This window comes from Battus philenor, unplaced genomic scaffold (genome assembly GCF_028537555.1).
Source record: "Battus philenor isolate CCGP_79_NKW_IND1 unplaced genomic scaffold, ilBatPhil1.0.hap1 SCAF_27, whole genome shotgun sequence".
NCBI classification, from domain to species: domain Eukaryota; kingdom Metazoa; phylum Arthropoda; class Insecta; order Lepidoptera; family Papilionidae; genus Battus; species Battus philenor.
The window spans coordinates 8,939,003-8,964,013 of NW_027181690.1; the positions used below are offsets into that span (position 1 = coordinate 8,939,003).

General features: G+C 34.2%; 1 protein-coding gene across 1 annotated transcript; it reads right to left on the bottom strand.

Annotated features, from left to right (window-relative positions):
- Positions 1-1,292: 1,292 nt before the first annotated feature.
- On the bottom strand, positions 1,293-24,991 carry LOC137925527 (ethanolaminephosphotransferase 1-like). The gene is made up of 9 exons (XM_068768983.1): positions 24,741-24,991; positions 24,306-24,374; positions 13,767-13,992; positions 10,916-11,069; positions 6,644-6,752; positions 6,152-6,309; positions 4,066-4,243; positions 2,250-2,426; positions 1,293-1,599 (listed from the first exon to the last, which is right to left on the bottom strand). Exons 1-9 carry the CDS (start codon positions 24,795-24,797, stop codon positions 1,537-1,539), a joined length of 1,191 nt encoding a protein of 396 aa, XP_068625084.1. The 5' UTR covers positions 24,798-24,991; the 3' UTR covers positions 1,293-1,536.
- Positions 24,992-25,011: the final 20 nt, after the last annotated feature.

Sequence of the window (25,011 nt, forward strand, 5' to 3'; positions counted from 1 at the left end):
TATTTCATGAGAATTTTTAACTTAATTTGGAGATAACTGGATTTTCCTTGTTTAAAGAAAAACATTAGAAAGTAATAAATTTCCCCTTAGTAATAAATTTGCTTACGCCACTGTTTGAAAGATAATTATTTCACATGAATAGCTTTTTATATAAAGTCACACACTAAAAACAATTCAATATAACACAACCGTCACAAGCGTGCACCTTTGCCTTAAAGAAATATCAAATAATTAAAAATAAAACGATAAATTATAAATTACAGATAAAAAATATTTCAATGGACAACGTGTGCCGTGAACCCAAAAATTAAATTCATGTACATGAAAAATTTTTTAGGATACCGATATTAAATATAAAATAAGACTTTTTCGGTAGAAGGTATATTTTCCCTCACATCTAAAACATGATTACTTTAAATGAAAAAAAAACTGATAATGTTTTTCATATTAAATTAAACATGTACACGATATTAAAATACAACAACAACATACAATATGAACATGTACTTATATTGCATACAATTTTCAGTATTGTATTAATAAATTTTTGTACTGCAAACAATTAATAATACAACAGAAATTACGTTTATTATTCAGTACATGTTATATACACCGCGAATAAATAAAACCCTAAAATGCACCAACTACCTTTTTAATGCCATTTTTGTTTAGACACAAAACTCAATAAATTTATACATACAAAAATATATATAAATCGTACAGTTATTTTCATATTATATGTATTAAAGAAGTGTAGCATCTTTAGTAATGTTAAGGTCTGATATCTGTTATCTGTGGCAATCAACGACAGATGGCAGCTGACGATTACAGATGGCGGGATGTCAAAAATTAAAAAATGTGAATAGACAAAAATGAATAACATTGAAATGTAACTATTAATGTTATTCGTGAATTTAATTGTTTTGGGTAAAAAAAAATATGCTGCTTTCTTTCATAGAAATGCAATCTGTAACGTTAATTAGTAACCAGGTAAGGATGCGTTTACAAGAGAGAAAAATATCAGTTTACATATTTCGTTATATTATATAACTTTATGCCTGCTCTTACGATTGTTTATACATTAAAATTGAGTGTTTTTGGAATATTTTCTTTTTAACTTATGTTTAAGATACAACTGATATCTTAAAGTCTGTTTAAATTATATAAGATTTAATATTATTTGTTTGTTATTTAAATCAAATTTAGGGCAATTAAATTCTAGTAAATACAATTTTAACAAGTAAACTTTTACTTCCACACTTTTATACTTTGAAGAAAGGTTTTATCATCTTAAAAAAAATAATTTAATCTGTATTGGCCCTAAGAACTAGTCACATATTTTTTAAACAATAAATGATGTTATTACTGCATTTAAAAGCCACAATATATTTAAATACGATAATAATAATTCCCGTACATATCCATGGTATCAAATATATACTTTCATATTTTGTATGGTCTACATTATTCTTTAATGGTTTGTAAATCGCGGTGTTTGTAATGTTATGTCGCCTAGCACGCATTGTCATCTAAGAGTCAATCTGAGCGTTGTTTTATATGGAAACAGCTTATTCTGAAGTGATCGCACATTTGGCGTACCTGTAATATAAAAATATTTTATAATTTTTTGTTGAGACGCAGACATTCTTCCAAATATTCGCCATAATGAACCAAACTTTTCGGAGTGGATGATCATAGATATTTGGTTTGGTAGATTTTAATGCCTAATTTGTTAAAGTAAGGGGTATTCAACATTTTTGTATGATTATTTCTCTTGTTTATATTATGTATTCAAAATCAGGAGATTTCTATATGAACTATATAATTATAACTATAATGTAAGCAAGTTGAAGTAGTAATGGGTAGGCCTCAAACGGACAATAGATAGCTGAGATGTTGTGGTTCTTATGTGTAAACTGGACCGGCTGGTAGTGTAGCACATCCCTCTAGGTGGATGTCTTAGTTATGGTCGTTTGAAGATGCTGTATCCAGGTGGTTTTCAACCGGTCTTTTAGGAAATCTATGGCGAAAGCCTATGTTTAGCACTAGACATCTGTCCTATGGTTGAAATTTCCATTGTCTTTGTTACTAATTTCGCAGATCAGCATGTGTGACTATGCGGTTTGTGGACAGACACTTCCAAATGTATAAATGAGGAAATATTTATAAAGCTTATGTCCAGCAGTGGACTACGGTAGTGATAATAATTTGGAATTGTTATAGTTATGTGAGATAATAAAATTACTCACCACACAAGCGCCGTAGTGCAAGTGCGCGGCAACACTAAGACACGTGAGTGCGTAGAAGGCTGGCAACTCAAAGCGCGGCGCGGCCAGAGACAAGGCGGCTGCTATAGACAAGGGCCATACTAGCCAATTGACAGCTTCACAGCGTTGACTGCTCATCTGACTAACTATAAGTCTACACTGAAACAATTAATACGGCTTTATGTTAAAGGATGTCTTATACCTCTTTAGAAATCCTGTTACTGAAAGGATTTTTTTTAGTGATAATAAAGCTTGGAAATAAATTGCTCTAATTGAGGACATGTAGTGTATTTATAAGGCACTGTAGAAATCTATCTGTACTGTGTAGATTTATTTTATTTTATTATTTTACACTTCTTTGTACACCATAGACAATAACTAGAAAAAAAGAAACAATTCATTTAGAGGCACAACAGGCGGTCATATTCCTCAAAGCCATCTGTACCACACTTCCTTTGGATGGAGATGAGAGACATGAAGGAGGAGGCAGTTTAGGATGCACATACATAGAAATACGAAGATATATACATATACTTTTATATACGTATTTACACACACACACACACACACACATATATATATATATATATATATATATATATATATATATATATATATATATATATATATATATATGTTATATAAATAATAGATGCTACACAATATTTAAGAGGCCAAGTAAGTGCTCTTATACAACTTTTTTAAAAGCCGTCAGCTATTTAGCGCATCTAATTAGATGAATGAAATAGGCTACCAGAACCAATTGGTTCTGGTAGCCTATTTCATTACCTGACAACGCTAACAGTAAAAGATTTCTCCATAAACATAGTAAAATGACCAGAAAGTCAATTTCAAGTTATCCGATGATTTAAGCAACTTATCACGTGAGTCACGTAAGAAGATAAATCGAAAACATTTGTGATAAACGTAATCAGATTTTCTAATAAAATTCCACAAAACATTTTTGTACAATTGTTTATTAAAACGCATTTTAAATTCACAGAAAAGGCATAATATTTAATAAGCGAATATTTAAATCGAAATCGAATATTTAAGCGAATAGATCCTTGGCAATGATGTCGCTTGATTATTATCTTTCCATTTTTATAGTATATAGCAGTCCGAGAAAATGGTTATAGGCCAAGTGCCCCCTTGAATCTTTAATGTCACTTGATCACCAGTGCTAGCCAGGTCAAAAATATTGTCGTGTCCGGGGATAGATACGTTTCTGGTGTTACCGTAGCAACTTCACCTACCGATGTTTGTATAGATGATGTAGATTAATGTTAGCCGCGTGATGTAAAAATGTAAAAATATCCTGTTAAATCCTTGGGGATAAATTTCTCTATTGCTATACAGCAAGGGTATAGTAAAAGTGACCACAAAAACCCGCCTGAGTGGGAGAGTGGACTCTTCTTATATCATGACGCGTTTGGAACCCTCATAAATTTTAAGCTGAATGTTGCCATTATATAGGAGTTCAACTGGTTTTTATCAAAAAAACTTCTTGCATTCTTTTCAACTACACAAGTAGTGATTGTAAATATCCGTATGTGAATAATCCAAGGAGTCAGTCCAAGCCGAGGTTACCCTTTTGGGGCACCTCCCAATCCGATAATACAGTTTAATATATAAGACCTGAGCCGAGATTCTTTTATAGGTAACTCGAAACAGCAAACATCACTTGGTCAGCAGTGTAGACCAGATAAAATTCTCGGAAAGAAACTGATAAAAAACAATCAACTACACGACATAAATATAAACAATATTAAGAAATTAAAAAAAATTATATACTCACAGCAACATTACTAAATATGGTTCCTATAAGCAAGAATACAGCTCGAAGGTCGTAATCTGGAAGCCTCGTGGACTTGTGAACCCATACTGAAGTAACCACGAAGACTGCAAGAATAGACCAGAGAGGTCTCAACGCTTCACCGAACGAACGCATTTTACCGGTCCTCAATGTGTACGATCTGTGAATGAATGAAAGAGTTGTTAGAATACTACTAATATAGAAATTAATATAAAATCAACAGATGTTAGTTACGGTTTCTGTGAACATTGAAAGGATAATTCATTGTAGGTGCTACCATCTACAATACAATTAACACACGGTAAATTCAAACACACCGTCCTACCACGTTACAAGATTGAAACGATCGAAAAGCCATGTACGCTGTCATAGTAGCTATTCGATAAACACCCGGTCACGTTGGAAACGAGGCCCAGGAACTTCTACCAGAGCGAACGCGAATCGCAAATCCGAAGTGATAGTAATGTTATTAGCCTGGCAGTATCAACCGATAAAGCCGCGGATCGGCCTTCTTGTATGACTTTGTGCAGGTATTATCGATGCGTGACAATCCAAGCCGAGGTCCCCTAGTGATGAGCACACCATGGACTATCCACAAAAGTGATCAAAGAGCTCGACGGTCACCTAAGCCAGTAAAATAATAGTGTATCAGTCCGAGCCGAGGCTACCCTGACAGCCTTCGTGATTACCTACTTTAAAAGAGGTCTTACACTTTTTTTTTTGTTTCAAGGAGAAATCTTCCGGATGTTCAAAGTGCCCTCTTTCGGGGAAAGGACAGGGTTATGTGGGATTCCTACCCACTAAATCCCCCTGGTATCACCCTCTGCGCTATGCGGGGGATCGCGGTATCTCACGGTCAGGGATCAAGAGGTGTTAGACAAGGCTAACCAGCAAAATCTGTAAATGCCATTTGAATAGAAGTCTCAGAACGGTCCGAAAAAAAAAGCAGAAAGAAATAACCTAATCCCACTAGGCCAATTGTCAATTAGGCTTCGTCCGCGTGCATTTTAATTAATTTTAACTACTACGCATTGCAATCTAGTTTGTGTCTATTGTGAAACCCTTATTTTGATATAAACCTTTGTTTTACTTTAGCGTCTTGTTGTTTTATTTAAACCACCGTCTGAGATTATAAATGGGATCATTCTTCTTTTTCAGCCGATGGACGCCCACTATAATGCATAAGCCTCCCTCAAAATCATCCACAATAATAAACGTGGTTCATCATCATCATATCAGCTGACAGACACCTGCTGCAAGGCATAGATCAAGGCGAAGATAGCCACGATGACCGATCTAGCTCTGCTCGCATTCAGCGACTTCCCACGACTACAACTATGTTGTTGTTCCACCTAGTGAGTGGTCTGTCTATTCACGTCGCGTCATCCACCTCTTAGTTACCGTTCGAGAACCTTCCGGCCTCAACGGCCATCGATCACACGAGCGATGTTCTCCGCCGACTACTACTTCAAACGAGCAAATTTTCGAGCTACGTCATTTATCTTGATTCTTTTGCGAATTTTCTTATTTTTCATTCGATCTCGCAGCGAATTTCCAAGCAAAGCCCTCTCCATTGATCTCTGGTTAACCTTGAGCCTTCTTATGAGGCCTATCGTAAGCAATTATTAATCATCTAATAGATTCAGGCGATACCTCGCGGAAGTTCATTTTAACTAAGAAAGGGACTAATATATAGCTACTTCCGCTATGTAGCAGTAGTCGTGCAATAAAGTGCACTTACAAAAAATGCGAAACACAACTACATCACAACTCCACGGGGCATCCTCGGGTGATGTTACACCGACCAGTGCCAAAGAGGATGCCCCGTGGACGTGCTTAGCGGAAGTAGCTATATGTTAGTCCTTTTCTTATTTATTAGTCACATACAATTCCATACAAGTCTTGTATGATCATTGGAATTTTTCTTTAGTAATTTTAATATAGACTTTAAAGGTTAAGTTTAATTTTTTTGCTGAAAAGTCTTATTATCTAATCAATAACACTTAAAACATAGGAAATAGCAAAGGTAACAAATTATATGTGCACATGTTATTATAGTATAACTCACTTGTACGTGTTGTACAGTGCCACAGGCAAGTTGGTTAATATCCCCGTGCCGTATATCAGCCACTCGAAGCCGTTGGCGAGAGTGTACTGGCCGATTAGGTAGCGTTTGTAATACCCCGTGCCGTGGACACCAGTCCATACGAAGAGTAACGTGGAAGCCTGTAAGGTATCATGTGCATTAGTGAGACGATCGGATAGTTCATAGCTATGGAAGGTTTCTTCCTATCCTCCTCCCTCCTTCATGTGCCTTACTAGTGAGGATTGTGACTTGAAAAGTTCTTGGCGTACAACGTCGCGCCATCTGTGCACGTCTTCGGCACATTGCCTTTACGCCAATAAACCGATTATGATTTTCCGTTTCCAAAACAACAGTTCTCTGATATTGTTTTTTTTACCTCTATTATGTACTTATGGAAGTAGCCTGTGAAACTGTCGCGCTTATGTGTATGTATATTGCTTAAGTCACTAAAATAATGAAAAAAGTACAACTTACCCACATGCTGAAATCATATCCCCAAGGTAGGAATAGTACGCCCGTGTTGTACTTCTCCCAATGGCTCAGATAGAAGTTGAGCAGAAGATTCCACATAACATAGTATATCCTGCAACGAACATTGGTGATTGTATTAGGGGGACCGGAAAGTAATATCGCAAAGTTAAATTCACACGACTACATTTTTAACAAGTTTTTATTTTTAACCAACAATATTAAACTTCATTATCAATAACCTTTTGCCATCTAGTATACAGATTTTCAATACCGGAGCGGTAAAAATAGTAAAAAAAAAGGTTTTTATGTAAAATATATCGACAGAAACGATATTACTTTTTGGTCTCCCTAATAGATCTTCATGTTTAAAAACCGCGTAGGTTACAGTTGCACACTTGTTGCTGGGCTGTTAAGATGTTTTTATGTTTTTGATAACATTGAACAAAGGTAACTGACATAACCTATTCCCGTAAAAATTAATTTGACGGCCGGAAAAATATTTATATTTTATGCAAGTAAATTACTTTTGAATTATTTGTCATTGCGAGAAAAATAATTTTCATATTTGAAGTAAACAAACAAGTCGCGGACCTTACTTGTGGCACCTCTGTTTCATATTATTTTATAATACAATATATTCCAGGACTGCTTAAAAATAAGTGTTAAGTGACCAGTGCTGGCAAGCATTAAAGGCAGACTTGCGATCGTAGGTCGCGGGTTCATTTCTCTTAAGGGCAGACTTGCGATCATAGGTCGCAGGTTCATTTCCCGGAATACATTCGTATATATAATTCACACTTTGTGCATTAATTATATAGGATTGCCACTGCTCATAAACAAGTTTTCAGAGGAAAGGCAGATGACTTCTGCCTACCATAATACCACACTGCGATCGCCAATCCACCTGCCAAGGGTGGCGATTATGATATACCCCTCATGGATATCTTTGGAGGAGGCCTATGTCTTTAACTGTGTTAACTAAAAACGACTTCGGTATATATACGTATATACATGTATATATATATATACATATATATAAATATATATATATATATATATATATATACTCACGAAAAAAAATATTTGCTAAATTTTTTGGTAAATAAAATACCTAATTTAATTACTTCACAAAATGATAAATACAATTATCAATAATAGTTATCAGAAATACATACAATAAAATTAAAATATAATAGTATTTTTAGAAGATTAACAATGTTACGGGCCTTGCTTTAGGCAGCCCTGATATGTATTCAGTGGACCTAATTCGCAAAGATAAACGCCCGATAAATTTAATATTTGTTGAAGGCCAACGATTATTCGGCTAATTTTCGTATATGATTAATGTACACACATCGAACAACGTAAACAATGCTTCGAAATGTTTATATTATTTATCAAGAAACGTTTAGTCATACGATTTCAAATTACACATATAGATATAATATTAACTGCCCCGACTGATTTCGTAGCGGAATTTATTTTCCTGTTGCAGTCGAATTAAAAAAATCGAACATATTTCAGTTCACATTATATATATATATATTTCCATGCTCATCTTACGTCCTTCTTAAAGCCTTTCACTCTTTTCTCTAATTTCCTTTACAGTATCTTTTATTCCTTTACACCATGGATGCACAGACCGCGGCCCGCCGGTCGAATACTGGAGGCCCGCCGACAGCAAAAATAATACTCTCGTACATTCGAAAAATATTGAATTCTATTCCAGAATAAAACCAAAAAAGAATTAATTACCTATACTTCTGGCGGCCGGCCCGCCATCAGTACATGATTTGCCCGAGTGGCCCCTAGTCTTAATAAGTCTGTGCAACCATGCTTTACACACTTTCCTTTTATAAAACGCTTCACTACCTTCGCTTTTCATCCAGAGTTCTACAAATTTTACGTATTTATATTTTTATCAATTTATAACTATTTATTAAGTATTAATTTACATCTCGCTATTTTATCACATTTGTTTATTATTTTAATTATTCTTGTTCTTTTTAAATTTATTACAGAACTCCAAAAAGATCTGGTGATACATCTCTTTGCTAACCGGTTAGGTGATATTCTCCCAATCTTTTCTCTCTGCCAACTGAGACTGATATTCTACTCTTACAGCGCCAAATAGAAGACAGGTGATGACCAGGTGCAATACGATCTGGTCTAGACCAGCTTCACAGATGCGCGAAGGGCTCTTCCTGTGTTTAAACCTGTGCTGGTACTCTGAGAATCCCCCGTGCCCCGTGAACATTTGGACCAGAACTGTGTCCAGCTCGTATAGGTTATATTGCAATATTCAATTCAAACACGACATACTTAGTATTAAAATGAATAGCATGCTAGAATTTACTAATTATTTAGGCCACTAACAATTCACTCTTTGATTTGAGAAAAGAAATGAGTTTTTCTTAACAATTTTTCTATTTTTCTCCGTAAGAACTTTTGTCATATAAAAAAGTTTTAAGGCGGTGTCGATGTAAAAGTTTTAAAGGTTTAACTGTATTTCTCATTTATCCGCAAAAAGATTTTACATTTATTTCCAATCACTTTATAAATGTAAAAATAATACATTATTTTTTTCTATTGGAGTTCAATATGGCAACTTATTGTATTACTAATAGAGATGTTAAACAATAATAGTAGTTATCCAAATTTAAGAAACGATTTTTCTTATTATATTATCATTACGTTATTTATTATTACAGACACCGTTGATTTTTGAAAACGGAACATTGTTACAAATATTTTACCTAAAAAATACGAAAATAAATAATGACGAAAAACATTTTTATATTTAATAGATTCAGGCGTTACCTTGCGGAAGTAGACCCTAAGTAAAAGACGGATTAATATATAGCTACTTCCGCTATGCAGCAGTAGTCGTGCAAGAAGTGCATCGCCCGCCAGCCCGCCGATAAATGCGCGTGCGGTAAAAAATGTGAAACACAACTACCACCGCTAATTCACTTAACACGTGTTTCAATCCTCCATGGGGCATCCTCAGGAGTAATGTTTTTCTATATATTATTTTATATATACATGTATATATTTTTATATTATGAAGAAAAATGTTCACTTTATCTTTATTATAATTATAAATTAAGGAAATCAAATGATGTCATATATTTAACCATGGCGGAAATGAGTATTTAAACAGTCCAATTGGTATTTTAAAACTGGTTTTTCAAATGTAACTTGATTCGTGAAGCGAAGAAATATTTTAATAAATGTAATTTAATAAATTTACCTTTTATTATGCTTATTTTAATATTTTTATTCACAATTTTATTTCGTTCTTTATTTTAATGCTTACTTACTATTTAAATTCCTATTTTTCAAATATATCCCATGTTTTTTTATATATATATTCCCCTGTTTTTGTGGATCTCTCGTTCCACCCCTATTTATGTGGGAATAGGGTTTTTATTTTCTATATTATTTTTTTTACTTTCTTTACATATATCAGTTCTTATTATATATATATACAGTTTTTTAATTTATCATAATTTCAATATTGCTGTTTCATTTTGACTTTTCCTGACATAATTAATGCTAGTTCTCATTTTTTCTTGCCTGTGGTACTATTATTATATTATTTATCACAGTTTTTGCCACCAAGCTGAAGAACTTGAGGAAGGATTCTCTTCCTTCTTCTGTCATGATGGAGGCGATGGTCGCCTCCTCAATATATCCTATGTTACCATCTCAATAATATTCGCCTAGAAAACACAGTAAGACCTAGTAATAATACATATGTTTTTGCCGTGAAATTATACTTATTTCGATGTACGCACGGTTTATGTTTCAGTGTATGTAACTGTATGCGGGCAGCGAATGACTGGTCATAGTGGCGTCCTTAGGGAAACCTGTGCCTTGCAGTGGACGCTTATGGCTGATATGATGATGAACCACCGTTATCACTGTGGGTGATCACTATGGGAACTTGTTTGTATATATGTCAGGAAAACTTAACGAAACCTTCATACGCTTTGCCTGCCTGACTAGACGAGCTTCGTATTTTCTTCTTCACTATTCAGTTGGCTTTTGTCTCAACCGGTATCTTTGCTGTGCTATGAACAAGAGACCTTTTACCGTCCACTTATAGGCAGAATTGTTCAAATATCTTTCGGTATATTTTTTCAATTTGTGACATATACATTAACGCTTTGGTTGACGACGTATTAGTCGTACTATTAAGAAAACGTGACATGGACAACATTCTTTAGTCACCTTACAATACTATAAATGTAGATTAAAAAAAACATTTACCTGATTGGCGGTATGGAGAAATCGAAACGTCCGAAGATCGAGTAAAGGCAGGCTGGAATGAAGAAGACGGAATAGGAGTCCAGGCCGTGGTCGAACAGCTCCCCAAGCGGGCCTGACGTTTGAGTTCTCCGCGCCTGTTTGCCATCGATACCGTCTACAGAAAAAGAAAAAAAAATATTTACAGCCACCTATAATTATTAAGTTATTCACTGCCCTGACAGTATACCTATTGGATCACGGAGAAAGTCTTTTCGCAAACAATTTGCAATTTTTCAATCATAAAATCACTTTGGTTGTACTATTTATATCTGGCTGGTTGTGATGACATTAAAGTCACTTTTTAAGAAAGCAAATCAGTAAAATATTGCTTTAAGCTATTTTTTATTTTATTTGTTTCCGTCAAATGAATCTAATGAAGCAATTCGACATAAAAAAGAGAGAATCATATGCGAGCTGTGAAAAAACTGATGACATTTATGTAACTAATGTAGGTAGTATTAAGAGTAGTACAAATTTAGTTTAAGCGTATTCGATTCGGGAATTTTGATATCAAAGATGCACCTTACTCTGGTCGCTTACTTACGGAATATGTTTTTCTAAATTATTTAAAATTTTATAAGTGAAGCGTTATATACAGAACATAGGTTTAAATATGAGTGGGATTTAAGAAGCCTTGTTTAGTCGACCTTAAGAGCGCTGCCTCTCTAGAGCGTCATACTTAAGCCCATCTATACATTCTTATGTCTACGTGACCGCGTTTTAAAATCTCGTAATTCATCATAATTGTTTAATGTCTATCCACGGAGCTTCGTTGCAGATCGCATTATAAATGACAAAGTCAGTCATTGGCGTAGCTCGAAGGATTGTTTGTCTCAAGTGGCAATAGGGGGCAGCTGATAGTCGTTGGGGCTGAGAGATTTTCGATTGGTACTAGTTGAACCGTCGACATAGTCAAGGTCACAGGAAATCTCTTGATGCGAGGATCTCAGGAACTGTCATTGTGATGATCTTTGCGGGAGAATGGGTGGGGAATGAATGATTATTGCAACGTATACACATATGTTGTATACAATTGGTTGTTATAAGGTAATTATTGAGGACACGAATACGAAACAGGTAGCTGTTGGAGCTTTTTAAGTTCTGGAATGAACACCACTAAGCGAAAAGTTTCGGACATCAATCAAACAGGCGGACAGACGACTTTGTTGAGATCGTCCGAAGACGCTGGATACAGGTCGCTTCCAACCGGACCTGTTGGAGAACTAGGAGGCCTATGTCCAGTTGATGTCTTACAGCTGAAATGCAGATGATGATAAAATCTTTTCGGAAATTTAAACTACACCTATCCCCCGATTTACACGGTAGATACGTTCCTGAGAAAAACGTGTAAATCGAAAATTAAAAATTTTCAAGTCAAAACCGTGTAAATCGAAAAACTTGCATAAAATGCATAATTTTTCTATTTAACAGTTGTGATTTTTTTCAATATTTTTAGATGTACACAGAAATAAAAATAAAAAGTTGATATGGTTGATTGATTACGGAAACATTTTTTTTTATTTAATTACAATACATTAAACAGAACAACAAAAAATAAAACCAAAGGTGTTTTATTATCCTTTATCACTGTCAGAAATTACTCTCATTCTTTTTTTTGGGAATCGAAGGTTCGAATTCACTTTCATCACTCCAAGTTATTTGTGCCGATTCGAAATATTTACATTGCGAGAGATGGTAATAAAATCCGTTATAAAAACAAAAAAAAATATTTGAAAAACCGTGTAAATCGGGGGATAGGTGTATTTTAATAAACATTTTTTTCTTTATTAACGACCAATGCTGTCCAACTCTGCTAATTTACTTTTAAAAGGCAACAAATAAAAAATAATTAATAATTAAAGTTATTACTTCATTTTAGTTTAACCGACAATGTTGTACTATTGGTAATATTTATCCATTATCCAGTCCCTAGATTTATACTTGAGGTTGATTTATGGGACAATATATGTACAATGTTTTAATTGGAATTTAATATACATATTAAAATTGCAACCTTTAAGAAATGCTTTCCAAGAATGAAACGTTCATATTTATGCAACTTTCAAAAGTATTTCACTCTCGTAATCACTTAATGTATGTCGTTCATCTTCACGACTTTTGTTCCTTACGGGGCATCATTTCAGCTTTTTACGCTCCATAACTCTGGAACTTTCTTATTCTTTCGTTCTGTTCATAAATGTACAAAGCCGTCATTCATAGGTTTCTTAAATATTTGATGTAAAAGTATTAATTACATATTTAATCCAGTAGTTTTTGTACGTGTTTATATATCCAAATTATAAACGGTGATAATAATAACTATGCCAATAAATAAATTGGAAAAATATTTACCTTTTTTGTAACCAAAACAAACCCGTAAAAATGTATATAAATTTATTATTATCTTTTCAAAAAAGCACAACACACTACATTACAACACACTATGTAATTGAAATTGAACACTAAAATTAGCAAAAGAAAGTGAAAATAAAACTGTATTCAAATTGCGTTGTTTTTAGTTAGAAAGGGAATCTCCGAGTTTTGATAGCATGGCGCAATTATAAACAAAAGTGTTGCCATCTTTAAGAAAAAAAAATTAAATTAAGGACTCGAACCCAGAACAAGGCAACCTCGAAAATCTAACGACGCACAGTGAAAATAGGTACTAATTAAGCAGCGACGCAATTTCGAAAAAAAAACTCAAAACGAAACGACGTACATCGAGGCATTGGTGTATATCTATTGGATCGTGGTCGCCACACAAAAACCTTTCGGCCTCAACGAAAAATTCTAAATTCAAATTATCACTTACCCAAAGTATAAGCGAGGAATAGAAAAGCAGCGAGCAGGTACCATAGCCGTTGCGGTATGACCTCGGGACGACCGTTCAAAGGCTGGTCAGCGATGGTAATGTTTCTCACCGAAGCACTCGCAGCCGTGTAGTCGTAGTCATAGTATGAGAGCAACACGAAGTCCAGGACAGTGAGCAGGAAGCCGACAAAAGTAAGGACGTTCGGAGCAACCCAGCGTGGTACCAGCTTCAACAAAGAGGTATTATGTTGGATTAAAAAATACAAAAATATGATCAACTGGTTCTCTTCGAAGGTACCCGAGACTAAATCTTACATTAAATCGAACACTGAAAGCTATGAATAGTCTTGGAGTAAAAAAATGTCTAAGTAAGTAAGAATGAGAATTATTACTGGCCACAACGGCCACAACACTTAAGATTTAAATAATACTTGCGTGTTCGAATTCAAATTCGAACGCTGATTTGAATTTTGTACCATTGCGTTCGAGTCGGAATTGTAAATAATACTCTATTGTAAACAAAACACCTCGATCAAATCCGACTTTAAATTTCCTCGTCATCAAGAAGCAATGCATAATTAGCACAGGTCTTTCACTGGGCAAGTCCGTGCCGCTATGCGACGAAATTCTACTACCCAGAGTTCCAACCGCGTTAGGTAAGTTTAGGTAAAGACTTTTTCAAGGTCAAAAAGTGCGAGTGCTCATAGGCCACTCCCAAATATCACCACAATGATCGATATTGCTGGTCGCAATTTCTATTGGGGGTCCACCAACGCTTCGTCTACAGGCACGTGGTAGCTTGTATGAGCGATGTGCTGATGATGTGTGTGCTATTGTCATTTCAGACTACTAACTCTTCGAAGTACATTGCTGACTTTAGTTCTTCTCCAGACGTCTTCATTTCTGATTTAAACCCGTAATGTATGGCATAGTAAATCTAAATTCAAGCTTAATATAAATTTGACGACATATAGTTACAATTCATATTTGCTCTGATACCTTATCAATTTTATTCAGGTTATTTCATAGTAAGATCAAATAGATTTGTATATTGATAACGTTAGACAAATGCGTTGGGAATTTTACTGATAAAATAGCACGTCACACACATATATGTGTATATATATATTACTTCGTTGAAAGACGCTTGATGCCTACCCTACTGGCCCTTTTCGAGATATATATTATGATGAAAAGTAATATGAAATTGTCATTTTGACCGACGAGAACCACGAGAAAATCGTCGTATGAAAATCGAAAATATGAGACCCCGCTGATAGTATTGGAACATCGTTTGGCTCAACCCAAACCTTTTTAAAATATGTTTTATGTTTCAAACGCCTCAAGTCTTTATTGGTCGATGTTATACTGCATTGGTTCTTCGCGCTTTTTATTTGCCAAAAACTCGACTCGTATCATTCCGCAACCACCCTGTTCGCCTGATTTGGCTTCTCAAATCAATAAGTCAAGGCGGAACAACTTTTTGACACGATTAAATAGATAAAAACCTAATAGAATAAGGTTTTGAAGGCTATACCGGAAAAAGACTATTCCAACTGTTTTGGGGACTGGAAAAAGCATTGGCTAAAGTGCCTTTTATCGGACGAGCATAACTTTGAAGGGAATGATATTGATTTGAAGGAATAAATAAGGAATTTATTCTAAAAACAAATTCACCTTGTTATGTCATATGACGTCACATGGTTAAAATGATGACGATTCATGTAGTTTAACAAAATAATATTTTATTTGGCTTATCACCTATGATTTTGTTTGAAAACGTCTAAAACTACCCTAGTTTGGTTTAGGCAGAACCATAGTATATAGGTAAGTTCCTATTGTTATCAGTATTAATACAGTAACCTTTTGAAATATAAGTAAATTATTTTATTACCATATTTAAAGTTTTTTTTTGTCGCTTTATTAAAAAATATTTTTTAATCTGTACCATTTACACAAATAAGTTTATTTATTTTAACTTATTTCGATATTATGTAACAAGGTGCTCACATATTTTGTAGTACAGAATACATCGCAACATTGTATCTATGTTCGTCACCTTGAAATATACATTATTCCAGTTTAATAACAAGCTTCGATGCTTTTAAACCGGAACAATACAACTTAAATTATACTGTAGAAGACATTAAACGATATCTATTTATATGGGATATTATATATAGCAGACAAGAATATATTATTTAGTTACAAGTATAATTAAGCTGTCTAGGTATAGATCAGTTTTCTCTTCTCCGACTACCCGCATCAAACAAAGTCCGAATAAATATAGTAAAAAAATGCAATTTAAACATTCCAGTAAAGAAGCATTCTTTCGGGTGATATAATTGCTGTTAGCCCGAGAGGTTTTTCAACCTCCGTTGGAATTGGGATCACTCAACTGAAGGCTTCGCGAAGTCAACAACATGAAGCACAATCGCACGAGCGTATTAGATGGTATATGTGTGCGTATAGTATAAGTAAGTGTGCGATTTGGGATGACAGCGATGAGTAATAGGCGATCAAAGGTGGTATACTTAGGATCGCCCACGCTAAACGCGATCACAAGTGGGCCGGCCGTCCCCAGAAAGACACTTACGATATGCACTTTTAATGCAAGTTAATTAATAAATAAATTTACTCAGTGTTACAAAACATAAATCTCGATATTTTGGGTCTCTGAGAACTTAGAAAGATAGGTGTGATTACATATTTTGCTATGTAGATCAAATAAAAACTGTATGAAGTAGGTTACATATTAAAAAAAGTTGAAGAATAACATTAAAAACTTAAAGAGGATACCAAGGATAGTAGCACTGCTAAAAATCAACTTTCTAGACCTATTATTAATCTAGAAGTATACACTTTAGACATAGGTGATTTTAGCGCCTAGATATTCTATAGTAAAAACGAAGAGAATCTCGGTAACTACGGCTAAGTATGACGATCTTTTGCTTTGGAGATAACTCTTTGCTAAAATAAATCACGGTATAAGGTATATATATGTCTCCCTCTTTTTTATCCTTACTCTTACTGATGTCCAAGTATCATTTGCAGATTTTTTATTGTCAATATCATTTTTTGGAACAGGCACTTCGATTTTACAAAGTTTTGGGTATAGTTTATAATTTATTTTTCTTCTTTCGTCTGTCACAATATCTGGCAAAAAACTTAAAATTTTTAGTTAATTTTATACGTCCCTTCTATTATATTCTATCATTTTTTATGCTTTATTTTACAATTCTCATTTGATTTTTATTTAAAAGTATTTATTTACATTTCTAATTTTTGGATGTCTTATTGCTATATCACAGTTACATTTACATACTTGTTTATTTATTTGTCCGACCTTAATTTTTATTATAATCTGCATATTGCAAAAGAGTGTGGCGATATCCTGTGTCCCTCAAGAGAGAGGCGATGCTGCCACTGTCTATTTTGACTCTTAATTCTATTTACATATCTCTGTTGTCATGCCACAAAATATGGGAAGGCTTTTGCAGATTCCATGGGTTCGTGGCGGCATGTCGCAAAGGGCGCCTATCCTAAGACACTATCTAAGGTAGCAAAGCTCAAGTGGTCTCAGTGAAGTCTTGGCTGAGCTCTATGGCCCTCGTTGGAGTCTTTTGTGACTTTGGCTAGGGTTGTCTCTCATCGATAATAACCGCTTAGCATTCTGGCTACTTCATTCACTACCTTCATTTCGAAAGGCGTTAATAGAAGTGCCATTTAGATAAAGTGTGCCCTGAAATTGTTTGCAATAATTAAGCGTAAGGACCCGCTGAGAAGGGCATTCTGTTTCCTAGGTACCAGAGAGAGTGAAGTTCTTTCGGAGTATATCGTTGTCATCGATATACATTAACAGTTTTAGGTATGAATTTGGTACAACAGTATATCAATACATATCAGACAAGCAATGAAAATAAAAATTACGCATCGGAAATTTTCCTCGTGTTGATCGAGTGCGGAATAGTAAATACGTACCTAAAATAGTTCGGGTACGAATTACGCACGTTTAACCGGTTTCGTTGATGCGCTAGTACACAATAAATTTCGTACCGATTTACGTACCGGTTCCGCTAAAACTAAACACAACCATACGCCACCATTTCTGGCAACCGTTCACAAGGCTAAACGCGAAACGTAAAACGACAAGAATGCAGTTATTATTACGTAACGGTATTATTCTTGGAAAAATAGTTCGTTGCGGTTCAATAATCAATAATTAGTTTTTCAATTCGCGTTCGAAATTTAAACAAGCGTTTTTATTGAAATTATTTAAAAAGAAGCACGAAATATACTTCGTAGTTTATTGTCGATAAGAAAATAGTGAATCATCTCACGTCACAATTGTTATTCAGTAATTTTAACGAATTCAAATTATTTGATTTTCGGGCTAATTTTCGGTAGGTTTGTGTTATGTCTTTAAGTGTAGTTAGTTAATGTCTTCCTCAGTCCGGTGAAACTAGTATGTATCGGCTGGACCGAAGCTCTCTGGGGAATCCCCCGAGCTTCTATACTTAACGGAATTTTTAAGTTAACGGCCCTATACACTCTTTATCCTTGAACTCAAGGAATTTGTAAACGCAAATTGGGTAGCTGTGTAAGCCATGTAAAACGAAAGAATAATCATTGCTCCCTATGTACTTGAATTCACAAAACGATCTAATTTCAAATAAACCTCCATTGTATAAGGAATCAGCAATAATAGTTTATATAGCCTAAGGAAGTCCGCTGCTAGAAAAAGGCCTCTTCCGTAGATTTTTCGTAGAACCATCTAGAAGAGGCATGAACTGTGATTTGCGGTATTTCATTCAAAATATAATTTCATTTATATGAATTAGAGTATTTTTGAAATCGAAATTTTTGGCATAAACAGTTATTAACGTACCTTGCGTATTGGCAAGATGGGATGCTGAATCTAAGCCGCTTTGGACTTGACCTTTTAAATCTATAGAGGAGGCCTATTCATACTTAAAGTTCCCAATGTTAGCTCGAATGACTTATAGCGAGTACTTCCTGTATAGAAAAGATGACACTATGTTACTGTCTCTTTTCTCTTCTTTTCGTATATGTAAATTGTAACCGTCTTGACCTATTTGTGGGTGAATATCCTTACGCTAGCAGCGCAATACATAAAGTTAAGGTCCTAGAGGCCATTTGTTAGGCTTTGTGGTTTGTCTACTGTCACTTCTAGGATTGCCACTGGCCTATGTTACTTTTCTCTACGGATAGAGAGCTTGCAAATACGACACGATGTGAAAGACCACGTTTCTATGCCGTAGTCATCACCGACTAACACTTATAAGTATATCTGTCCCTTTCACCGCTCTTTAAGACACTCTAATGATAACAATTGTGATCTATTCATCCAACACGACAATTTTAATTGTTCTAGTACACTTAGTGACGATTATCCGAGACAGCGTATTAATAGCCGTATTTTTCTGAATGTACGAAAAGGACAAAGCGAAGCTCTAATTTATAAGCTCAAGTCCTTATTCACTTATTGACTCGTTTTAAATTTGAATGATACGTTCTTGACATTTTTTAAAAAACGTATTCATCTACGGTAAATAATTGAAAATTACATCGTAATGCGGCAACACTGAGAAGTTATAATGTAATGAGGCGTTACCTTGCGGAAGTCCATCCTAAGTAAGAAAAGGACAAAGTGCCAAAAAGACTCTGTGTTTAGCACTAATCGGTGTAACATAACTCCTGAAGATGCCCCGTGGAGGGGTGAAACACGTGTTGAGTGATTTCGCGGTGGCAGTTGTGTGATTCGCATTGTTTGCCGCATGCGCATTTATCAGCGGGCTGGCGGGCGGTGCACTATGTTGCACGACTACTACTGCACGTGCGGAAGTGGCTAAATATTGGTCCTTTTCTTACTAAGTTATAATGTATCAAATTATTTAGAACATTCAAATGTTACATATTAACATTTCGTTGGCCGGAAAGGGTGTGTGGGATTCTTCCTAGAGCCGCTATGTCTTGAGGTAGTAACACGTCCAAAGTCGAGGTGTGTTTATTAGAGCTTCGCCTGTATATGTATCCCGTATATAATTAACCCTACAGGAGCAACATGGCGCCTGTCAGTGTCGGGATCGAATTTTTTTGTTAATGATGAATGAAATATCATTGTTTATGGTCATGTAGTCTGTAGTATATCCAGAGATAATATAGCCTACTTCGTTTCAGGCAGATCTGACCAGGCATCCAGGCTATATATATATATATATATATATATGTCCACAGGCAATTGTCAGGATAAATAACAAAGTTTTCTAGCACAATGTTGCTTCATTAGGCGAGTGCTGGTTGTAGCGAGGAATCAGGTTGACAACATGCATTTTTTTATTGGCTCCCGCTTTTGGACATCTCAAATATGCTCCAGTGTCATGTAGGCAGGGACTTAAAATATTTTTTTCACCATTTTTTTTGTTATTTCATAGCCCCTCTTTTGACCTCCTTAAAACATTTCACTAGTTCAGCTCGTCCTTATGACAACCTGCGTTCAGAGAGGCCTCCTTATCCTTTGACGATTATCTTTACCGACAAGACTGCCTCCTCTATTTTACAAATTCTAAATGATACTACCTTGAAAGCCTGCTTCAGAAATGAACCGACACGCTCCCGTCAAAGGCCATAGATATCTAATAGCACTATTTGGTAGCGGACTGTATCCAGCGTATTCTACCTCCACCCCATAGAAATCGACAATGAATTTATTTTAAGTTATTTACTTTTATTTATTTAGGTACACCAGCAGTACATATACGTTAAAATACATCAAAAGTTGCCATATGAATAATGATCCTGCGACATTTCTCTATAGGTGACGTAGTATTTTAAATTTACATTATTTAAAAAAAAAAAAAACATCAAATACGAATAAAAGAGAAGTAGTACGTAAAAGGAAATATCTGACTTACGCCTTCGGACACTAAAAGAGTTCTTAAGAATGTTTCTTTTAGCACGAAACCTTTGCTTTACAAAAATATTCAATAAAAAAAATTTTGCTTGACTTGATTTTAGTCATTTTTTTCGTCATTTCAGCTTATAAACGTCCACTGCGAACATAGGCCTTCCCCAAAGATATCTATGGGGAGGGGGGGGGGGGGGACAATAATCGCCACACCTCGCAGGTGCGTTGGCGATCGCTTTATGACATGGATGCACAGACCGCGGCCCGCCGGTCGAATATTGGGGGCCCGCCGACAGCATAAATAATACTCTCGTACAAAAATATTGAATTCTATTCTAGAATAAAAGCAAAAGAATTAATTTACCTATACTTCTGGCGGCAGGTCCGCCATCAGTTCATGATTTGCCCGATTGGCCCCTGGTCTTAATAAGTCTGTGCAACCATGCTTTATGATATTATGGTACGCAGAGGACCCTGCTGCTCATCCTCTAAAAACACGTTTGTAAACAGAAGCGATTCTATATAATTAATGCCCAAGTATCGACGATCGCAACTCCCAGTCCGCTACTTCTGGGCTACCATTATTTCTCGAGAGAAGTTAATTGTAAACAAGATTAGCATAGTTATAATTTTAATTAAATTTTGATATATGATTCAGAAAAATACGAGACATTGCTAAAAACACAGATAAGAGAATAATTAAGCTGCAAGTAGCCTATCAAGTATGTACTGATAAACTCAAATCTCCTTGACCAACATGTGCTAAAATTACTTGCCTGTATTATCGCATAGTAATCGTGACATAGGATCGTTCGATTTTGCACACGTCAGCATATTCTATTGATAAACGAACAAATAACGCACTATGTCTTATATAAGTTATATATACATCTGGATTTCAATGTCGTGATTTACCACTATTGTATAGTTTTAAAACGATTATTTATTGCCTTAGAACATTATTGAATGGCCAATTTTAAAATGCCTACACCGATATCGTGACAAATTATTAAAAAAAAATATGTTAAAAGGAAATTATTTTTAATCTGTTACTACCGTTTGATTGCAAGACAGTCATGTTTTAAGATATAATTTTAAGTATGATATATGAGTATGATAATTTATGTATGTTAAGAGGAGTAATTACCTAGTGGGTATGTCCCCACTAGATGGACTGACGACATAGTCTTTTATATGGTCCCCGCAATAGGGGACCTCTCGTACTCCTATCTCCTTTAGGATAGAGTTTTTATTACTCTTTTATTAATTTATATCATTTCTCGCCCTCACTTCCTTCGCTTGGTCCCTCAAATATTAAAGAATTATCAGACGACAAAGTTAAGCAAGATCGAACATGATGTCGATCTTTGGCGGAGTACCTTTACCTTGCAGTGGACGTTTATTGGCTGGAAAGAAAAAGAAGGGAGTCGGAAACAGAGGTTACTTTCATTCATTCATATTTACTTGGATAATGTGAATGATATATATATAAATATACATATATATATATTTAAATATATATATATATATATATATATAAATATATATATATATATATATATGTATATATATAAATATATATATATATAACAGAGGAGCCTAATTGAAGCAACAAAAATTTTAAGTTACTTTATAATGAAATCGACATGAGAAAAGCAATAGGGACTATTAGACCAACATAGCCTAGCGGAATAGCAGGCTACATATCACATAGAAGAGATGGCCATTATGGCCTTAATGTTCTGGAACTCCAACCACTCACAATGTGGACACATCGTCACAAAAAGCTGAATGCAGAACACTTTAAATCTGTTGCATTAGAAATAGACTAGAGACTGTAGAGAAATGGAGATTTGACCGCTGGAATGATGATAATAGCATCCTTCCAGTTAAATCTACGGAGTTTCAAAGGCAACTTCACCTGAGCCAACAATTTGTAAAGCCCACAACACACGGTTTCTTTATTTTCTTTAATTTCCCTTTTTTAATTTGCATAAATACATTTTCAGAATTCACCATTTAAAAAACACAAGTAATTATTAAAAAATCTTATTTATCACATTTCTTAACGTTTAGTGAGAAACATGAGGAAGTTGTAAAAAAAATCTTTATTATAAATAGAAAATGTTCCTATTTCAAAAATTGGTCATGATATAAATCATTTATAGCAAGTTGTAATATGGGAGCTGAAATTAAATAAGAATTATGTTAAACTGTTATTGAAGAATTTCATGAAATAATTAACCGCTGGCATAGCCATAAATAAGAGAAAAAGATTTGTTGCAGAAAGCTGAGCTCCTCATGTGTAACAAGAGGCCTGAACTGGACATGACAGAAGAAGTTATACTACAACTTCCTTTAAATCCCAAAGCATGGCCTGCATGGCCTTATTGATCTGCCACAAAAAAAGAAAACTTGTCAATGTTTGTTGTAAGCTCTTGTCAGATCAGGGTGCATTTGGATCCTTTGTAGCTTTAGGTTGGATACCATTATAGCGGAGCTTGATCTGATCTTCTAGTTTTTATTGTGGTCTATCCAAGTAGTCACTGTAAATGATCCTAATTGAAAATAATATGAATAAAATGAAAAATGTGTTGGTCTGTCTTGAAGCACATATTAATACTGCACAAACTCTTAAGCATGGGAATTTTTTACTCTATCTTAAATTGGTCAAGATACTAAGTCACATTGAAATTTTAGGAGTACTTATGCAAAAGCGTTACAATAACTTTAACAAAAGGCATTAAACAGTATGGTGTTGCAGCTGGTATGAGTTTAGTATAAATCCTTTGTAGCTCCTAAAAAGGTATCCCGTGTATGGTTACTACATGATAAAACCCAAGACTACATAACTTTGTATCTTTATATAATTTAAATACATTGGATATCATTTATTATATAGATTGTTCAATAGAGAATATTACTATGTATGGTTCCAAAAACTTATACTTTGGTATAATGATTATGATAGCTTTTGAATAAAAGTTTGTATAATTTTAAAAATATAAAATAAATATAATAGTTAAGATGATTAGATAAAGTAATTTTTAGAAAATTAAACCTTAAATATTAATTTTGTTTAGTCATTGAAAAAAAGCAAGGTCTGTATTAAAAAATGGTTGAAAATTAACAAATGAAGAACTATTAGCAGTGAGAAGTAATTACTGGAAGAACTCCTTTAATGGTGTGATGATAGGACTAATATTGGGTAAACTGTAGTCTGAATTAAAAGTAACATTTAACTTTTCTTTTAGTAAATCTATAAGATTAAAGTGTGAATTCACATATTCAATAACCCATAAAATATTGAGTAAATTTAATAATGTATAATTTATTATGTGACATAACTGCACCTGTTCGGATCTGCATTAGATAACTCTTAAAAAGTTAGTGTCTAATCAGGTGCAGTTTCAATATTGTTTAATTGATTTTTGTACTAATTTTATTATAAATAATAAAATAAAAACAGATGGTTATATTTTGTTTTGGTTAGAGTCAAGATCAAATCTAAATTATTTATTGCTTACACTATTAGACAATTATGGGGTTTAATATTAATATTAAAACGTGTATTATGTTAATATCTATAAAATGTCACTGTTTTAAACTTACCTCTACAACTTTATTCCAAAAAGGATGCATAACATACACACTGAGTGGACTTGTGTCTTTTGCCATATACTGAAAAAAAAATAGCATCATATATTTTTTCTAAAAAATGTATGCATTATATAGCTAATGAAACTGTCTGAAAATCGCTTAACATCGAAAACTGATTTTTTTTTAAATAAATCTGACATTGTTTATAGTTTCTAAGCTACACAATTAAATAAATATTTAATAAAGAGTATGAAGCAAATTCTAGTGTTGAAAAAGATTTTCAATACAGAAAATACTCGCAGTTAAACAAAAGCTTAAGTTATGCCAAATTAATGTTGCGTAAAAGATCGATACTTTCAGGTTATATCGCCGCTAATGTTTACAAAAATTAACAAATTTTATCCTAAGAAAATTAACAATATTGCAGAATAATCTATAAATAATTACCTTGTAGTTATCAAACCCCTCGAGGTGTTCTTTACTTAAATATTTGTAGTTAAACATTTTTCTAAATTTAAACAAGATGCGGAAAATGTTAAAAATGATGCTATACGCAATTAATTACTTGTATGGATGTTATCTACATGGTATATGAATTAATAATGAATAAATAATATCACTTTGCAGATAAAACAATATTAATAATATAAAATAAATAATTATTAAATCGAATACATATTACACTACCGATACCCTTAATATAGGCATAGTTACTGTT